Raw genomic sequence first — 17340 nt, 5'->3', positions numbered from 1 at the left:
CACAACAATTTATTTACTTGGAACCTCTACCTTGAAAGGGAAGAGTTTGTTTTCTTACTCCTTGCTTTAACTTATGCCAGGTCTCATGGCCTATTTTTCTCTCTAAAGCTCTACTCTGACAGTCTGGCTTCCCAGCTACTTCTCCCCTGTGGGTTCTGGTACTGGGGGAATTTCTTCCCCCCCCCATACCCCATTCTTTCTCTCTCCCTTCCTCTGGTCAGTTTTTTGTCATAGAAAAAGTTGTTTCTACAATTCCCAAGGCCAAAAAATAGCATAATCTGTGAAATGTGGCTCTACCCATCCCAGACTGGAAGTTGTGCAAGTGAAACTTTCATAAGAAATGGGAAAAGTTATAAGATAATTGGGGTTTGATATTTAAAGATTATTCATGTTGAAATTAAACATTGATTAATTTAAATGTAACTTTTTTGAAAAGGAATAGCTACTGTGAAAATTGGAAATCTTGATTTATATTATATGATACTTTTAACAATCATGAAAATTCTTTGTTGCTACTTTATGTATATTATGCCAGAACAACTAAAACTTTAATGGACCAAGTTTTGTAATCTGTTAAATATTTATGTAAACCTTAAAAACATCTTTAAAAGATTTTTGGTATTTCTACCTTTGATTATTTGAATTGTGACAAATCAAAAGAAAGAATTATGGTGTGTAAATTAGTAAAAAAGTTCACTTTGATGACAATGTATGTAACTGGAAAAGTAAGTCTTAAATAAATAATCTGGTTTTTTTGACAATAATGTATACTAAAATCATAAAAGGAATCATTCTCAATGGAATTATTTCAGTCTATGATTGAATAGTATATTAAAGAAAAATAGAAAGTTGTAAAGCCTTAAAAATTTGTCTGGAAGACTTTGAAAGAGAAATGATAATAAAGACTTGATAGAAAAATGAAAGATATAAGAAGCTTTGGGTTTTTGAACAATAAAAGAGGTATAAATATGGAAGATGTTTAAGCAAACTGAAAGAATGTACGTTTGACTTTGTGTAAGTAGGATTGACTGTGAAAATTTTGTGACTTGATTTGAAAGAAAAAGTATAGGGAACTATGAAACAATTAGCAAGTTTTATGGACTCCACCTGGGACTATAGAACCCTTATTTGAAGTGAATTAAATGTGCTCATAAGTGTGATAATTGGAGTAAATTACATGCTAACATCATACTTCCCCTTTTGTAATCTCTGGGAATGAAATTGACTTTAAACAATGAATCCCATAATATGAAATGTTTCAAATTAGAAAACTGTATAAAATATAACAATATTAAACTCACAAATTAAAATTTTGTGTAATCCCATTTGAAATATCAATCAAGTATACCTATATTCATTTTGGTCACATTTTAAGTGAAATGTGTCTCTCCTTATTTGATGTTTAAGATAAGTCAGAATTTATTATACTATTTGGCATTAAGACAAACTGGGAAAATATATGGATTTTGAAATTTGTTAACTGAATTGAAATTGCCTTGTCAGTAATAGGTTTGTCTTAAGTTTCAGATATGTAATAATATTGTTATATTACACAAATTGGTAAAATTTTGTACAGTTATATTGAGCAATTTTTTATATCTGGGATGTTATAGGGTGTGAACTGAAAGAAACTAAAAGACAGTGGAAAATTGTTTCAAAATCAACTACATTATTTTATCAGCTCTGCTAGCCCTGTTTTATGGTATTTTGTAATTGTCATTTAGGGTCCTGGATAGTTCCATCTTTTCTTAAAATTAAGAGAAAATTACATTTATTTTTTAGTTATCACCTATTAAATTATAAGTTATTTGAAGTTATTATAATACTATTAAAACCAAAATTGGAAATTGTTTAGTCTATAGGAACTCAAAGAGCATAGGACTACCACAGGGTAACTGGATTGTCAATCAAGGACTAGAAGCTCTGACGTCCCTCTTGATTTCCCTTATTTTGTAAACTTGTCAAGTACCTGAAAAACTAGGAAAAGAACCAAGTTAGGATTATGAAATTCTTAAACAATTAATCTGGCTTGCAAAAGATCTGGAAGTTAATATGGAAATATGAAAATTATTTCTAATGATTTTGTCTTTACACCAGGACAAATTTAAACTTCAAAAGAAAAAGAAGTGCGGAATGCTAAGTGAAATTTCTTAAGTGTATGACTAAACTGGTAAACTTTTATCACTTACTACAACTCCATGAGAAGAAAAATTTTATCTGGTCCTAAGTTCTGCTTGGTAAAAGTTACTATTTGGGGTAAAAGTTCTTGGGACTGCATCTGATTTAGCTTTGAAGTTTTCATTCAGGTATAACTATCTGAAAGATCTTTAAGTCAGTAATTACCATTCAAAAGAAAAGTCATAAACTTCTTAGAGGGGATGTGATCCCGAAGTGTTTCAGGCGGAAGTTTGTGTCTGGTAAGAGTTGAAAGTTGAAAGGACAATCTTGTCCCAAGTCCAAAGGTTCCTTCTAGGTCAGTTTCCATATTGTGTTGCTTTTAAAAGGAACATTTCTGAGTCTGGCTATGAGGTGGATTTGTTTCTGCATGATTGATGGTCAACTGTGACTCTTTGATCCTTAAATATACATGTGAAGCCATCAAGGACTAGTATGATGTTGTTATAATCATATCCCATCTTTTTTTCTTTATAGCAACCTTCCACAATCAGAGCAAGTAGTCAGTAAAAGACATGGGTGAAAGCACAGTTGGTGTTACTACAATGCAATGTGTCTCTACACACTGAAAATACCAATGCTATTTAGAATAGGGAACTGCCACAAGACAGATATTGGATACACTGATTCAGTCAGGAACTGCTCCAACCTTTGCAAGGATCATGTAGTACTACTTCATTATCAATACTTGTCTATATTGTTGTTGTTCCCTTTTGCTATCGATTTATGTATATTAATAACTGGTTGAACTCTGTACTAGTACAACACAGAAAAAACTGCATGGATGCAAGAGGGCATCCAGGGGAAGCTTCTGGCTTTTCTCCTTGCAATTCCCTATTCTTACCCACACTTACACATACTTCTCTTAATCCCTCATGTAAGATTTGTCTCCTCCAGGCTATAAGCCATACATTTCCAACTAGAGGCTGGACTTAGATCCACAATCCCACACAATACTAGAAGTCACCCCTCCTTGGATGCTGCCTCAGTCAATTTTCAGATGCATCTCAACTCCTCCTCAAATGGGAACACCAGGCAGGGACAGCTCTACACCCCACTTCCAGCAGGAAGCAGTTCCAGAAGATAAGCCCTCTGTCCTGAAACTCCTAAATGAATTTGGGTTTGAATTGTTGGGAAGGAGGAAATGATATTGTGGAAATGTTGGGAAGGCAGTATATAGTTAACTTGCATATGTCTCTGCAAAGCCTACAAAAGTTTTGTTTGTTATGTTTTTCTAAAATCTCTGAAAACTTGCTTTGTACCTCTGTACTACCCTTGGGCTGAAAGAAACCATCTCACATACTCTGGACCTGCTCAAAAACTTCCCCATAGTGTGTTTCTGTGTGTGTGTATGTACGTGCATATGTGTGTGTTTTTTGTGTGTGTGTATGTTGCGTGTGTGTGTATACACACACAGCTAATATATACAAAGCTAATTATATATATATACATATACACATATATGTGTATATATGTTCTGTATTCTGTAAACACTGTCCATACATTATGCCACAGTTGTCATGCCCCAGATGTGTACCCAAATCATCTGACCCACTGGGGCGCACAAAGAATGTTGAAATAAAAATGTTATACAAATAATGAGCAACATCCTTGACTATTTCTGACATGAATCCCTAAACCACTCTTGTACAAAAGGTATCCTTCCTTTACCACCTGCCAGTCTCTAATAGCTCACCCCACTAGCCCTTGCTTAGCTTTCCTTTTAAAACTTTTCCCTCCTATCTCCACTCCAGTGATAGTTCTTTCTCAGAACTCAGCCAACTTGAAGATGTATAATAATCTCATCTGTCCCCCCAAAACTCTGGGTTGTTGAGTCTGAGAATTCATTGCTTTGCTTAGTCTGAAACCAAACTTCAACAACTGGGTAAGCAAACACCCCAGTATTTAAATAGAGAACGATGAGGGAATTTGAAATTGTATCTCATATGAAGATTGTAGAAAGTAATTAAAGATAATTAACCTGTAGAATAGGACTCTTAAAAATATTTACATTTTAAAGATTTATTTATTAGTTTTTGCAAGGCAGTGGGGTTAAGTGACTTGCCCAAGGTCACACAGCTAGGTAATTATTAAATGTCTGAGGCTAAATTTGAACTCAGGTCCTCCTTACTCCAGGGCTTTATCCACTGGGCCGCCTAGATGCCTCTAGAAAAGGGCTCTTAAGAGACACCTATCTGTTTTTAAACATCTGAAGAATTATTATGTGAAGGGTGGATTAGATTTTATTTTATTTTATTTTTTTGATGAAAAAGGCAAAGCTAAGTAGAGGAGACAGAGAGACAAAGCTAGAGCTCGGTACAAGGAAGAACTTTTAAATAATTAGAGTTGTGTGAAAATGAAACAGGCTGCATTATATATTTCCTATAGCCAGATGCATTTAAGCCTAGGATAGATTGCCATTTGTTAGGAGTATTATAGGTAGGTAGCTGGCAAGGGCTGACCAAGATGAACTATGGAACCCTTTCTGCCTCTGGGATTTGAGACTTCAAATATAACTGACCAGTTACCAGTTCTTCATTTCTGCTGTTAGATGGCCAAAAATTTTAAGGTATGTGTATGTGATCAAACAAATGGTTAAGTTGTTTGACATTCCCTCCCACCTTCAATGTCCATAGAAATGTCTTTATTTTTGCTATAAAAGAATAGAATTTTGATGGATCTTGAATTGTTCTGAACATAAAGACTTATCAAAGATACAGTAATTTATCTATAGTAAACAGCTCAGCATATTAAAACTGATAATTCCCTAAGTACTTTGTCATAATTTCTTAGGGTAATATAAGTTTAAAACACAAAAGTACAAAATGCATAATCTGTCTAGTACCTTAACTTGGAGTTTTGCTTCTGGTAGTCGACCTTTCCACGATGCCACAAATTTAAGACTATCCACTGAACAACTCATTATCCTATAAAAATATTTCAAATGTTAAATATGAAACTATTAGAAACTAATAAAAATACATTATAAATAAATTTGCCTTTATTTAAAATCACAATCAGAAAGCACAAATATAATCAATAATATTCTTAACTCTACTTGATAGTCATGTCAAATCTTATATAGTTCAAGTTTAAAGTTTTCTACAAGTATCACAGGAAGAGTAAAACTATTACATTCCATTTGAAAATTGGCACGACATTTGTTATATGAGGCAATCTTAATAATACAACTCAATTAGAAATGATAATTCTAATCAGAACATTCCATCTGCTAATGTTTCTTGATGAATGTAAGTTAATTTGGAGATAACAAATTCTAAAACTGCTGCCATTACAAAGAATCAAACTATAAATATAACTTAATAATTGGGAATTCCCTTATATAGCATTTTAAAAAAGAAAATTCATTTTTAATTTATATTATTTCCATATTTAAATATTTAATAACTGATTGTCTCATTGAAGAGTATTAGGAAACTACATAGAAGAGTCAAAATCCATTTAAAATTTATTTTTGGCAATCAAGTAAAATAGTCAATAATGAATAAAATCAATGCAATTGGCTGTGGGTATATAAGGTGGATAACCTTTATTTTACCTTGCAGTTTCTTGGCGTAGAGCATTAAGAAATGTGTCTGGATGGAAGAGTTCTGAAAGGTCAAGGGTATCAGACAGCAATGCTTGCTTTTCTGCTTTATCTACCCAGTGCTACAGAAGTACAGAAGAGGAAAAAAAAAAGTTATTTTTAGAAAAATTTCAAGATAATTTAAATCTCTAATAAGATTTTTAAATTATGGGCACCAATGTAAAAACTACTTTAAAAAAGATAATAATGGTTTTCATATGTTAGCAAGAAATTCTCCATTTGTAATTTTGAAGTTTGTCATAATTGTTTGGTATGATAAATTTTGACATCAGAAATATATTCTAAATAATTCTACAGAAAAGATGGAGTTAAGTTCTTTATTCTTACATTAAAATTTTTCTGTTTTACTTCTAATATTGAAGATTTCTTGTGGTAACAATCAATGCTCATTTATTTATTTATTTAGTTCGGGAACCTCTCCTTTTCCTATCTTGTTAAGTTCGGGAACCTCTCCTTTTCCTATCTTGTTAAAATAAGTTTTAGGGAATTAAATTTTTCTTTGAGAACTGCTTTTGCTGTGTCCTATTAATTTTAGTGTATTGCTTCATTTTTATACTCTTTAACATAAATCACTGTCTTTATTATTTGCTCTTTTACACATTCATTCAGGATATTATTAGTTCATTTAAGTCTGTATCTTTTATTCATATTTTGTATAGAAAATAAGGGATTGATTTATTATTTCTTCCTTTTTTAAATATTTATTTGATTCCTTTATGTTGAAACAAATGAGCATCTTTATAGTACTATAGGATGCCAAGAAACATGTATGTTCTTTAATATTCCTATTTTCTACCAATTTCTTCAACTCTACATTTTACCTCTTAATCTCTCTGTTAAATTTAATCAACTTTGAGAGCAGAGTAAAAAATTCTTCCACTACTATTCTCTTACTATATATTTTTTTGCAATTCAACTAGCTTTTCTTGTAAAAACTTGTCCCTTTGTCCTTAATGCATATGCATTAGTGTTATTATTTTCTAATTAGCTTATGATTCTTTAAAGAGAAAAAAAATAGTTTTCCCATTTCTCTTAAAAGTATCAATTTACATTATTCTCTTATTTGAGCTCGAGATTGTGTCTCCTGATTTTTTAGGGACCTGAAAGTTTATAACAATCCAACTTCTCAATACCAAGGGGAACGAACTAAAATTTTGTACCTAAAACTGCTGCCATTACAAGGATTGTGAAATACTTTGTCTTAAAGCACAGAAGGTTAGGAGGGGATAGAGCAGTTTTAGGAAGCATTTCTCAGGGCCAATGCAATGCAGTTAGTTCCAAAAAAATCTATACTTAAGTCTATAGCAGCTATAAGACCAGTGTAGTGATGACCTGTAGAATATCAGAGGAGAGCTGGATAGCTGGATAGCTGGACACTATCAGCTAATGGGGCTGATCTTTAGATATTTTTTAAATCAATAATCATATTATGATAGATTCTTTCAACTAGGGGGAAAGGAAATTACCATTTATTAAATGAATGCCAAATACCAGGCACTATGTTTTACAATTCCTCCACTAAATTAGTGGTTTTGAAAGTACAGAGTAGTATTGAATTGTATAGGAGTAGGTATATCATATATTCAAATTATCAGTGGGCTAAATGTTCTTGTATTCTTTAATCAAATGCCTTGGAAAATCAGTTCTACCCTAAACCCACCCAGACCACCACTTGTACTTCCAGCATGCTCCCTCAGCTAAGGGGAGCAAACCCTGTAGATAATCAGAACATCCTCCATACCATGATGAATTGCCAACTGCCACCAAAAAAGCCAGGCAATTCTAGAAGGAACAGCAAAGCATTCTGAGGGAGAGACAGAAGGTGGAATATTCCAGGAAAGTTAAAATACCACTCCCAATATCACTTGTCTTCAAACTCTAGTAGACAGAGTTCAGGACCAGAGTCCAAGATCCCTGTGCCCTTCGCTGGTCCTGTTTCCAATCCAGCCTTGACTGCCACCACCAAAGGGAGTACCATCACCTCCACTACCTATGCCACTGATGGGCAGATAAAGCCAAAAGGCAGCTAGGTAGTAAAATGGATAGAATTCTGGACCTGGGATCAGGAAGACCTAAATTTAAATCTGACCTTAGAGATTTACTAGATATGTGACCTTGGGTAAGTCATTTGTTCTCTTCTCAGTCTATTTCCTTATCTGCAAGATAGTGATAATAATATCACCTAATTCCCAGGATAGTTTGGAGAATCAAATGAGCTATTTGTGAAGCACTTTGTACAATAGCTGGCCCATAATAACTGATCCAATAAGTCACTATTCTTGAATCCCTTTGGCACTTGCATTTCTATCATTCATTTTCTCCTAATCCTCAGCTCTAGTCATCCTCTGTTCTGGGTCAGGCCCAGTTGAGGCTAGTTTAAGACAATCCAGTGATTCAATAAAAATAAATTTACTCATAGCAATGCTAAAAGGATAGAACAGTTCATTAGTTCAAACTCATGTTCTTTCTTCTGGTCTCTGCATTCACTAGGATGGCAATACTGGATCAGAAAAAAAATCCTCAAGACAGAAAGAAATCCTACTAAATCTTGGCAAACATCAACTTTCCAAAGGTATACTTTTTTATATCAGCTAGTATAAAAGACATAATGGCTCAAGGCCATTACATCAACCACAACTGGAGAATGGGCTCCTTGCTCTCTTAAAGGGAAATTACCTCAGTCTTCAATAAATAAATGTTGCTCTTATCATGGCCCTACCCACTCTCCGCAAACACCTGAGCTTGTGGATACTATTAAAAAAATAATGAAACCATATTTACTGGGTCTACTATAAGTTCATGTCACTAATATTAACTGGGACTTTACTACAACATAGCAATTCCATATCTTTTTATCATATTTTCTTTCCTTTTTCTTCTTATTTAAAACAATGGGGTTAAGTGACTTGCCCAAGGTCACACAACTAGGCAATTGAGTGTGTCTGAGTCTGGATTTGAACTCAGTTCCTCCTGACTCCAGGGCTGGTGCTCTATCCACTGCACTCACTACCAAGTTGCCCCCTTATTTATCGTATTTTCCTCAAGGGCAGTTTTGAAATTTCACTTCTGTGCTTTTTTTCCTTTTTGGAAGATGATCTTCCAATTCACTTTATTGAAAAAATAAAGGTCACCATTATAAACTCTTTGATCTCCCCTATTCTCTTAGATCCAGAATATCAGAGTTTGAGATTGTCTTCCTTCTTGAATAGATTACTCACTCCACTTGTGCCTTTGATTCTATCTCCTAATCTGCCTCACTGATTATTTCTCTTCTCTCATCTTCAACATCTCCATATCCATTTGAATCCTTCCCATTTTCCCCCAAATGTCTGAAACTTCTTGAATTCTTGGGAAAAAAAGAAATTTTTTTAGCCTGCTAGTTTTTCAAGCCATTGTCTTATATCTGCCCCATTTTTAACTGGATAGAATAATCTCTAGACTACTTTCATTTTGTTAGGTACCCTCAATCCATTGTAATCTGCCATTTTACCCATGAGTCTAATGAAATGGTTCTCATAAAGGTAAGAATAACTTCTTAATTGGTCAATCTGATGACTTCTCTAATCTCCATACTATCTGAAAGAAAAGCTGATGACTCCCTTATACCTAAGTTGTGTGAGCCATCAAGCAATCTAGATTGGTTTCTAGGGTCTGGAACAAGAGTTGAGACAAGACAAGAGTTTATCTGGATCTGACAGAGATGGAACTGTCTACCCTCCTCTTATTTATTATTTTAACAATTTCTACAGTTGTTTTTTAAATCTACATTTCTTTTTGGTTTGAATTAAAGAAAATTTAAAATAGCATATAAAAAAACCCGAGAAAGCTCCAACAGAAGGCTGGGGGGTTGGGGGAGAGGGGCAGAAAGGTAAAGAGAAAATGATTTGGAGATTATTATATTGCAAGATTAAACAATGACACTTTAACCTACATTTCAATATCTGCAAGTATTAAGTCTTTCACTTCTTTCCCAGTTGCTTTTCTTGCTAATTTTTGAGCTACAACGCTGTCTTCATCTTTTGAACAATCAGGTACATACTTCCACTCAACATTCATGTCCCGAGTCATATTATCCAGTTTAGTGAATTGGTCTCTGTGGACAACATCTTTATTTTCATTTGTTTTCCAGCCATTTCTTTTTCCACTCATTCATACCCTTGGTGACAAGTTGGCTATCTGTGCACACCACAATGTTGTCCCTATTTGGGGTCTTTGTTTGCGCAACACCTTTGATTGATGCTTCTAATGATGCTCTTCGGTTTGCCTGTCGTTCAGAATATGTATCACTTATGTTTAGATCATGCCCTGATCTGCCTTGGACACCAATATCTCCTTGTGGCCCTTCTCTTCCACTATTTTTGCAGGCACCCTTGACATATACAATGTTAGAGCCTGACCCTTGGTGTGACTGCCCATAATGACTTCCAAAGCCGCTAATCTGCCAACCATAGTCACAGCTCCAGGGACTGGGTTTCCAACTCATCTCTAATCTCTAAAGGTTTGGTGGAAAAAGAAAGTGATCCTGACCTTCAGAAAATGACAATCTGATGGCTTCTTTTTCCACCCTCCCACTTTCTCTTCTTTTTGACTTTTCGCAATATTTTAAATTTGAGCCGTTACTCCCTTCTGCCTGTTCTTTTCTCTTAGTTTCTGTAACACTATTCTCACCTGGTTCTTTAAATACATGCGTATGTGCGTGTGTGTGTGTGGAGAGAGAGAGAGAGAGAGAACTAACTATATCAGAATACAGGCATCTCAATGTCTTAAACCTAATTATTTTTTTTTTCCTCTTTGCTATACTTTCCCAATTTTGTGAAGGGCAGCACCAATCTCTATTTACTCAAGTTCAGAACCAGTGGTCATTTGTTAGTCATTTCTATTGATTAATTCTTATATCCTTTTCCCAAGTCCTATTTATTCTACTTTCTCATATTTTAAATCCATCCTCTTCTCTTGATTTAAATAATGCCATCATCTTATAGTTCAGATCCTTCTGACCTCTCAGCTAGTTTGGTAGTCTCCTAATTTGTTTGTCTAACTTTAGTCCCTTCCTTCTCCAAATAATCCATCACACAGGTGTCAAATAATCTTCTTAAAACACAGATATAATTATCATTTCCTACTTAAAATCTCAAATAACTGCCCTGTAATCCATTAGAAACAATTATGGTTTTCTTATCTATTCATACAAGATTAAAACATTAGTATTTAAATGTATTTCTCAATATACAATATACACACAGTCTTCCTTCCATTTTCAGATTCCTTTTGGGTTTTATCTTCCCTGATTAAAATGCAAGTTCCTTCAAGGCTTTGACTGCCTTTCATTCTGCCTTACAATTGTATTCTCAGCACCTATCTTAGCAATTGGCACATAATAATGGTTTAATAAATACTTGTTCAATGATTTTTACTGATTTGAGTGCTTCTAATATATAAGATTTTATAGTATGCACTATAGAGAATATAAAGAAATTTGACTCTATATTTGGTTTCCAGGAAAACTTGCCTTTAATTCAGGAAGTATATATATATATATATATATATATATATATATATATCCATATATATATATAAACTTCATAATTCTATATAAAATAAGAATTGGTTTTATGAGATATTTAAAGAAAAAATAAGACATTGACCCTATCCCCACAGAATAGCATAGGTAGATAAAACATGCAAATAGATTATTCACAATAAAAAGTAAATTACAACATTATGAAGGTTCCAGACAAGACATAAATAGAAAAAGATATAAATAAAAAGAAGCCATAAATATAAAGAAAGGTGTTTAATTTTAGAAGGTGGTAAACTATAAGGGGCAAGTAAGATGAGTCATAGTTTGGAATAGGCAAGTAAAGCCTGTAATTGAGCCGGACCTTGAAAGATGAGCAGAAGCAAGAAAATAAATGAGGGGGAAGAGGGTTCTAGAAGAAGACTGGAACAAAAATTGAGATATTTGAAATTTGTTAAGCAATGTAGAGTGATCTAAATGAAGTAAAGTGCTTTTGTGTAAGGGATGGCAAATGGAAAAGATGGAAGCCCTTGGAAGTCAGGCTAAGAAGTCTGGATTTTATTTTGAAAGTAATAAGGAATGCAAGAGTCTAAAGAAAGGGGTGGTCACTTTGGACTTAGAAAAAACTAGAACTTGAAATCCATATCTTATACTTACATGCTATGATGTGACTTAGGGAAAGTCATGTACTACTCTTTAAGCTTCAGTTCGATACTTTCAATTGTCTATTTTAGGAGTTTGCTATGAGGAAATTAATTTGCAAACTCTAAAGTATTCAAAAATATGAGATATTATCAAGTTGGGGTGATATGTGAATTGGTGAGAGTGACATTTTATCAGTTTTCGTGCTTTCAGTGCTGTGTTGGACATGTTGAAGATGAAGGGAAGCCAATGAGATTACTGCAAATAGTCATTTATTTAGCTTAGTTTCTTTTATATAGGTTTCATTCGTTACAAAGTGACAACACACACACACACACACACACACAAATTCACTCATTTAAGCCTTATTATGTCCCTAGAAATAGCTAGTATACACATTACTTCAATTTTACAGGTTAAGAAATTGAAGTGTAGACTAGAGAAGGTAAATGAGTCAACCTCTCAAACATAATCAAGGGCTTCTTCATATAAACATATACTAAGTGTTGAGGAAGCAGCAAGCAGTATGGAAGACAGATAAGTACATGAAGAAAACAAAACAAAACAAATAACAAAACAAAGCAAATGAATCACAGCATCTGAATGAACATGTTTACTTTTTAAAAAAAAATTCTCAGGGGTGGCTAGGTGGCGCAGTGGATAAAGCACTGGTCTTGGAGTCAGGAGTACTTGGGTTCAAGTCTCAGACAATAATTACCTAGCTGTGTGGCCTTGGGCAAGCCACTTAACCCCATTTGCCTTGCAAAAACCTAAAAAAGTTCTCATTTTCAGGTGAAAAATGGCATCAAAGATTGGTCATCTAAGGGAAATTACTGACCTAAGGGGACTGCGGGAAAGAAGCAAGTGTTTTGCCTTCACAAGGGTGAGAAAGGATATTGCCAGAATCTCACAGATGGCTGTGAGCATCATACATTACAAAAGCCAGGATGACTGGTCTTTGTGGCAACTCAAGAGATGCCAACCTGTTTACAGGAAGGAGAGAGTTAAGACAAAAGGAAAAAGTTAAGTAAATTTACAGAGGTTGAATGAGAGTCTGTGCTATTGTCCTTTATCCCAGGAAAAGGAAATAGCTGTTCTTGTTCATTAGTATAATGAACAAGGTAAGGAAGGGGTGGGGGAGGTGTAGGTTGTGAATTAATTCAAACTGATGAGGCTGCTTAGTGAAGGGAGGGTGTTTCCTAAGAATGTACACCCCCCAGATGAGGACCTATCAGGACTCAGGGGGAGGAGCAGGGATCTTCTACTATATAATCTTGTACATAAGGAGGCTTCTGGGGTGTCTCTCTGGCTAAGGGACACCAGTTTCTTGCAAGAACCGTTAATAAATGGATTAATTTTTCCCACATTCCATGATCTCCTTTCTTTTGCTATTTAGAGCCAATTTCTCCTTCCCACAAATCAGCATAGTAGCAGGAAAGTTTGGAGTGGTTCTGGGCTATTCAAACTTTCCCTTCAGTTCTGCCCTTGTCCTGTTTATATAATAGGGACAAAACAGTCTGGTTCCCTCTTCCCCTGTCAAGGAGGCAGAGCCTGAAACTAAATTAGTTATATTAAGGTAGAGATACAGAGGATATGGTTAATTGATGATGGAACTCAGGGTCCTTTCGGCATTATAAGTTGGATGCCTCTTGATTTTAAATTATTAAGCCATAACAACTCAGAAAGAAAAGAAAGTTGAGTTAGACAAGTCCTTAGACACAAAAATATGGTCTTTTGTTAGATCTATACTTAGGTGTTTCGATTGTTTTTGTAGCTTGTCATTGTTGGGGTTTTGTTTTTTTTAATTGATATTTTATTTTTCCAATTACATGTTATTAAAGTTTTTCAACATTCATTCACATTCATATTTATAACTTACATAATTTTCTTCCACTCTCCTTTCCACTTCCCCTTCCCCTCAGCAGTGAACAGTTTAGTGAACACAGCACAAGCACATCTATATTTAACATATTTACATATTAGTCGTTTTCAGCATGGGAAATTAGTATTAAGGTTAAAAAAAAGAAAACTATAGGATAGAAAGGAAAAACACTAGCCTTGGAGTCAAATGTACATGAGTTCAAATCTGGCTTTAAATGCTTAATGTTTAGCTGTGTGAGTAAGTCACTTGACTCCATTGCCTTTCAAACCCTGCCCCCCCAAAAAAACCCTGATCATACCCTTTGATTCAGCAATACAATATTAAGCCTATATCCAGAAAAATTTTTTTAAAAGTGGTAAAAGTTCTACATGTTCCAAAATATTCATAGCAGCTCTTTTTGTAGTGGCAAAGAATTAGGGAATGGCTGAACAAGTTGTAGTATATAAATGCTATGGAATTTTATTGTTCTATAAGAAACCACGAATGGTTGGACTCTAGAGAAATATGATATGAATTATAGAACTGATGCTGAGCAAAGGGAGCAGAACCAAGAGAACATGGTACACATTAACAACAACACTGTGAGTTGATTAGCTTTGATGTATGCAGCTCCTCTCAGCAATTCAGAATGCAAGGACAACCCTGGGAGACATATTATGGACAATATCATCCACCCCACAAACATTGATCGTTTTCCCTTTTTCTTATCTAGTTCAATCTGAGAGGTATGAGATGATACCTCAGTGTTGTTTTAATTTGCATTCTCAAATCAATAATGATTTAGAGAATTTTTTCATATAATTATAATTTTATATATATATATATATATATATATATATAGCTTTAATTTCTTCATTTAAAAATTGTCTATTCATATTCTTGGATCATTTATCAATTGGGGAAGGATTTGTGACCTTATAAATTTGATGCAATTCTCTATATATTTTAGAAATGAGACCTTTGTCAAAACCCCTAGCTGTGAAAATTGTTTCCCAGCTTTCTGTTTTCCTTTTATTTCTGGTAGCACTGGTTTATTAGTGCAAACCCTTTTTAATTTAATATAGTCAAAATCATCCATTTTGCAATTTGTAATTTACTCGATTTCTTGCTTAAGTCATAAATTTCTCTCCTTTTCATAGATTTGACAGAGTATTTCTTGGTCTGCTAATTGTTCTAGGGTGCCACACTTTATGTCTTAAATCTGTACTCATTTTGATCTTATTTTGGTATGGGGTGTGAGATGTGAGGTCTATACCTAGTTTTTGCTATACTATTTTCCAGTTTTCCCATCAATTTTTGTCAGTGAATTTTTATCCTAGAAGGTAATGTCTTTGGGTTTATCAAACAATAGATTACTATAGTTATTACTGTTTGTTTTGTACTTATCCTAATCCATTGAGTTATTACTCTATTTCTTAACCAGTACTAGTCAGTTTTGATGACTGCTACTTTATAATATACTATTAGATCTGGTAGCTAGGCTACCTTCCTTTACATTTTTTATCAAGTTTCCTTGATATTCTTGACCTTTTGTTGTTCCAGATAAATTCTATTACTATTTTTGCTAGCTCAGTAAAATAGTTATTTGATAGTTTAATAATGGCACTAAATAAGTCATTTAATTTGGGGAGAATTTTTATTTTTATATTAGCTCAACCTAACCACGAGCAATTGATATTTTCCCAACTATTTAGATCTGACTTTGTGTGAAAAGTGTTTTGTAATTGTGTTCATACAACTTCTGGGTCCCAAGTATTTAATGTTGTCTGTAATTATTTTAAATGAAATTTTTCTATCTCGTGCCCTTGGGCTTTGTTGTTCATATATAGAATGCTGATGGTTTATGTGGGTTTATATCCTATTACTTTGCTGAAGTTGTTAATTATTTCAAGTCACTTTTTAGATAATTTTCCCAGGTTCTCTAATTATACCATCATTTCTGCAAAGGGTGAAAGTTTTGTTTCCTCACTGCCAATTCTAATTCTTTCAGTTTCTTTTTCTTCTCATTTCTAAAGCTAACATTTCTAATACTATATTAAATAGTATAGATAATAGACATCCTTGTTTCACCCCTGATGTTATTGGAAATGCTCCTAATTTATCCCCATTACATATAATAGTTATTGATGGTTTTAGCTAGATACTGCTTATTATTTAAAGGAAGACACCATTTATTCCTATATTCTCTAATGCTTTTAATAAGAATTGATGCTATATTTGCCAAAGGCCTTTACAGTTTCTATTGAGATAACTATATTATTTCTGTTGGTTTTGTTATTGATATGTTAAATTATGTTGAGTGTTTTCCTAAAATTGAACCATCCCTGCCTACCTGACAAAAATCCTCTCTGATCATGGTGTATCATCCTAGCAAAAACTAACTGTAATCTCTTTGCTCTATGATTTTACTTAAGATTTTGCATTAGTATTCTTTGGGGAGATTGGTCTATAATTTTCTTTGTCTTAACTCTTCCTGGTTGAGGAATCAGAATCATATTGGTATCATAAAAAGAACTTATTTTTTAAAAACAATTTATATAGAATAGAATTAATTGTTCCTTAAAAACAATTAAATTGTTCCTTTAGTAGAATTCACCTGTAAATCCATCTGGACCTGGAGATTTTTTTCTTAGGGAGTTTATTAATGGTTTCTTTAATTTCTTTTTCTTCAGTTTTTTTGTTTATGGAATCTTGATGTCTCATAGATTCATTAATTTTTATTTGTCCAATTCTAAATTTTAGGGTTTTATTTTCTGTGATTAGTTTTTGTGTTTCCTTTTCCAGTTGGTTAATTTTACTTTTTGCCTAGTTCCATTCCCTTTCCAGTTGGTTGATCTGAACTTTAGATGCTTGTACTCTTTTTCCAATCATTCAATTATATTTTTTGAAGAGTTACATTCATGGGTGGCTAGGTTGCACAGTGGATATTGCACTGGCCCTGGAGTCAGGAGTACCTGAGTTCAAATGTGGCCTCAGATACTTAATAATTGCCTAGCTGTGTGGCCTTGGGCAAGCCACTTAACCCCATTGCCTTGCAAAAATTAAGAAGAGTTACATTCTTTTTCCAGTTGATTATTTTAACTTTGAAAGGAGCTGATTTCTTTAGTCAATTCTTTTATAATTTTCCTGTATGGCTCTTATTTCTTTTTTTTCCATTTTTCTTCTTCCTCTCTTCTTAGGTTTTTAAATTGTTTTCTAAGTTCTTGTATGAGGTTTTGTATTTAAGCTCAATTCACAGACTCTTTTGAGACTTCCCATGTAGGGTAATTCATCACATCTTTCTTCTGAGGTGGCATTTTATCATCTCAGTCTGCATCATAGTTTTCTCTGGTTGATGCTTTTTAGTTTTTTGCTCATTTTGATTATTGAGCTCTGCTCCTGGGATACAGAAAGTACAGTCCTGAGCTTTTTGTGCAAGTCTGATCCCTGGCTTATCAGTGGCCAAAATGTTGCCCATGCAGTCCAGACCTTGCCTACTGCAGAGGCTGGCTTCCTCTATGTCTAGGCTCTGCCTAT

General features: G+C 33.9%; 1 protein-coding gene across 1 annotated transcript in view; it reads right to left on the bottom strand.

Annotated features, from left to right (window-relative positions):
* Positions 1-17340, bottom strand: part of LOC141508186 (cytoplasmic dynein 2 heavy chain 1-like) — a 203033-nt gene that overhangs the window by 60165 nt on the left and 125528 nt on the right. Inside the window, exons 16-17 of the mRNA XM_074216569.1 lie at positions 5735-5844; positions 5021-5102 (exon numbers count right to left, since the gene is read on the bottom strand). Coding sequence (XP_074072670.1) covers positions 5021-5102; positions 5735-5844 — 192 coding nt within the window. The remainder of the gene's footprint in view (positions 1-5020; positions 5103-5734; positions 5845-17340) is intronic.

This window comes from Macrotis lagotis, chromosome 1 (assembly GCF_037893015.1).
Source record: "Macrotis lagotis isolate mMagLag1 chromosome 1, bilby.v1.9.chrom.fasta, whole genome shotgun sequence".
Classification (NCBI taxonomy): Eukaryota; Metazoa; Chordata; class Mammalia; order Peramelemorphia; family Peramelidae; genus Macrotis; species Macrotis lagotis.
This window is presented reverse-complemented; position numbering and strand designations above follow the sequence as displayed.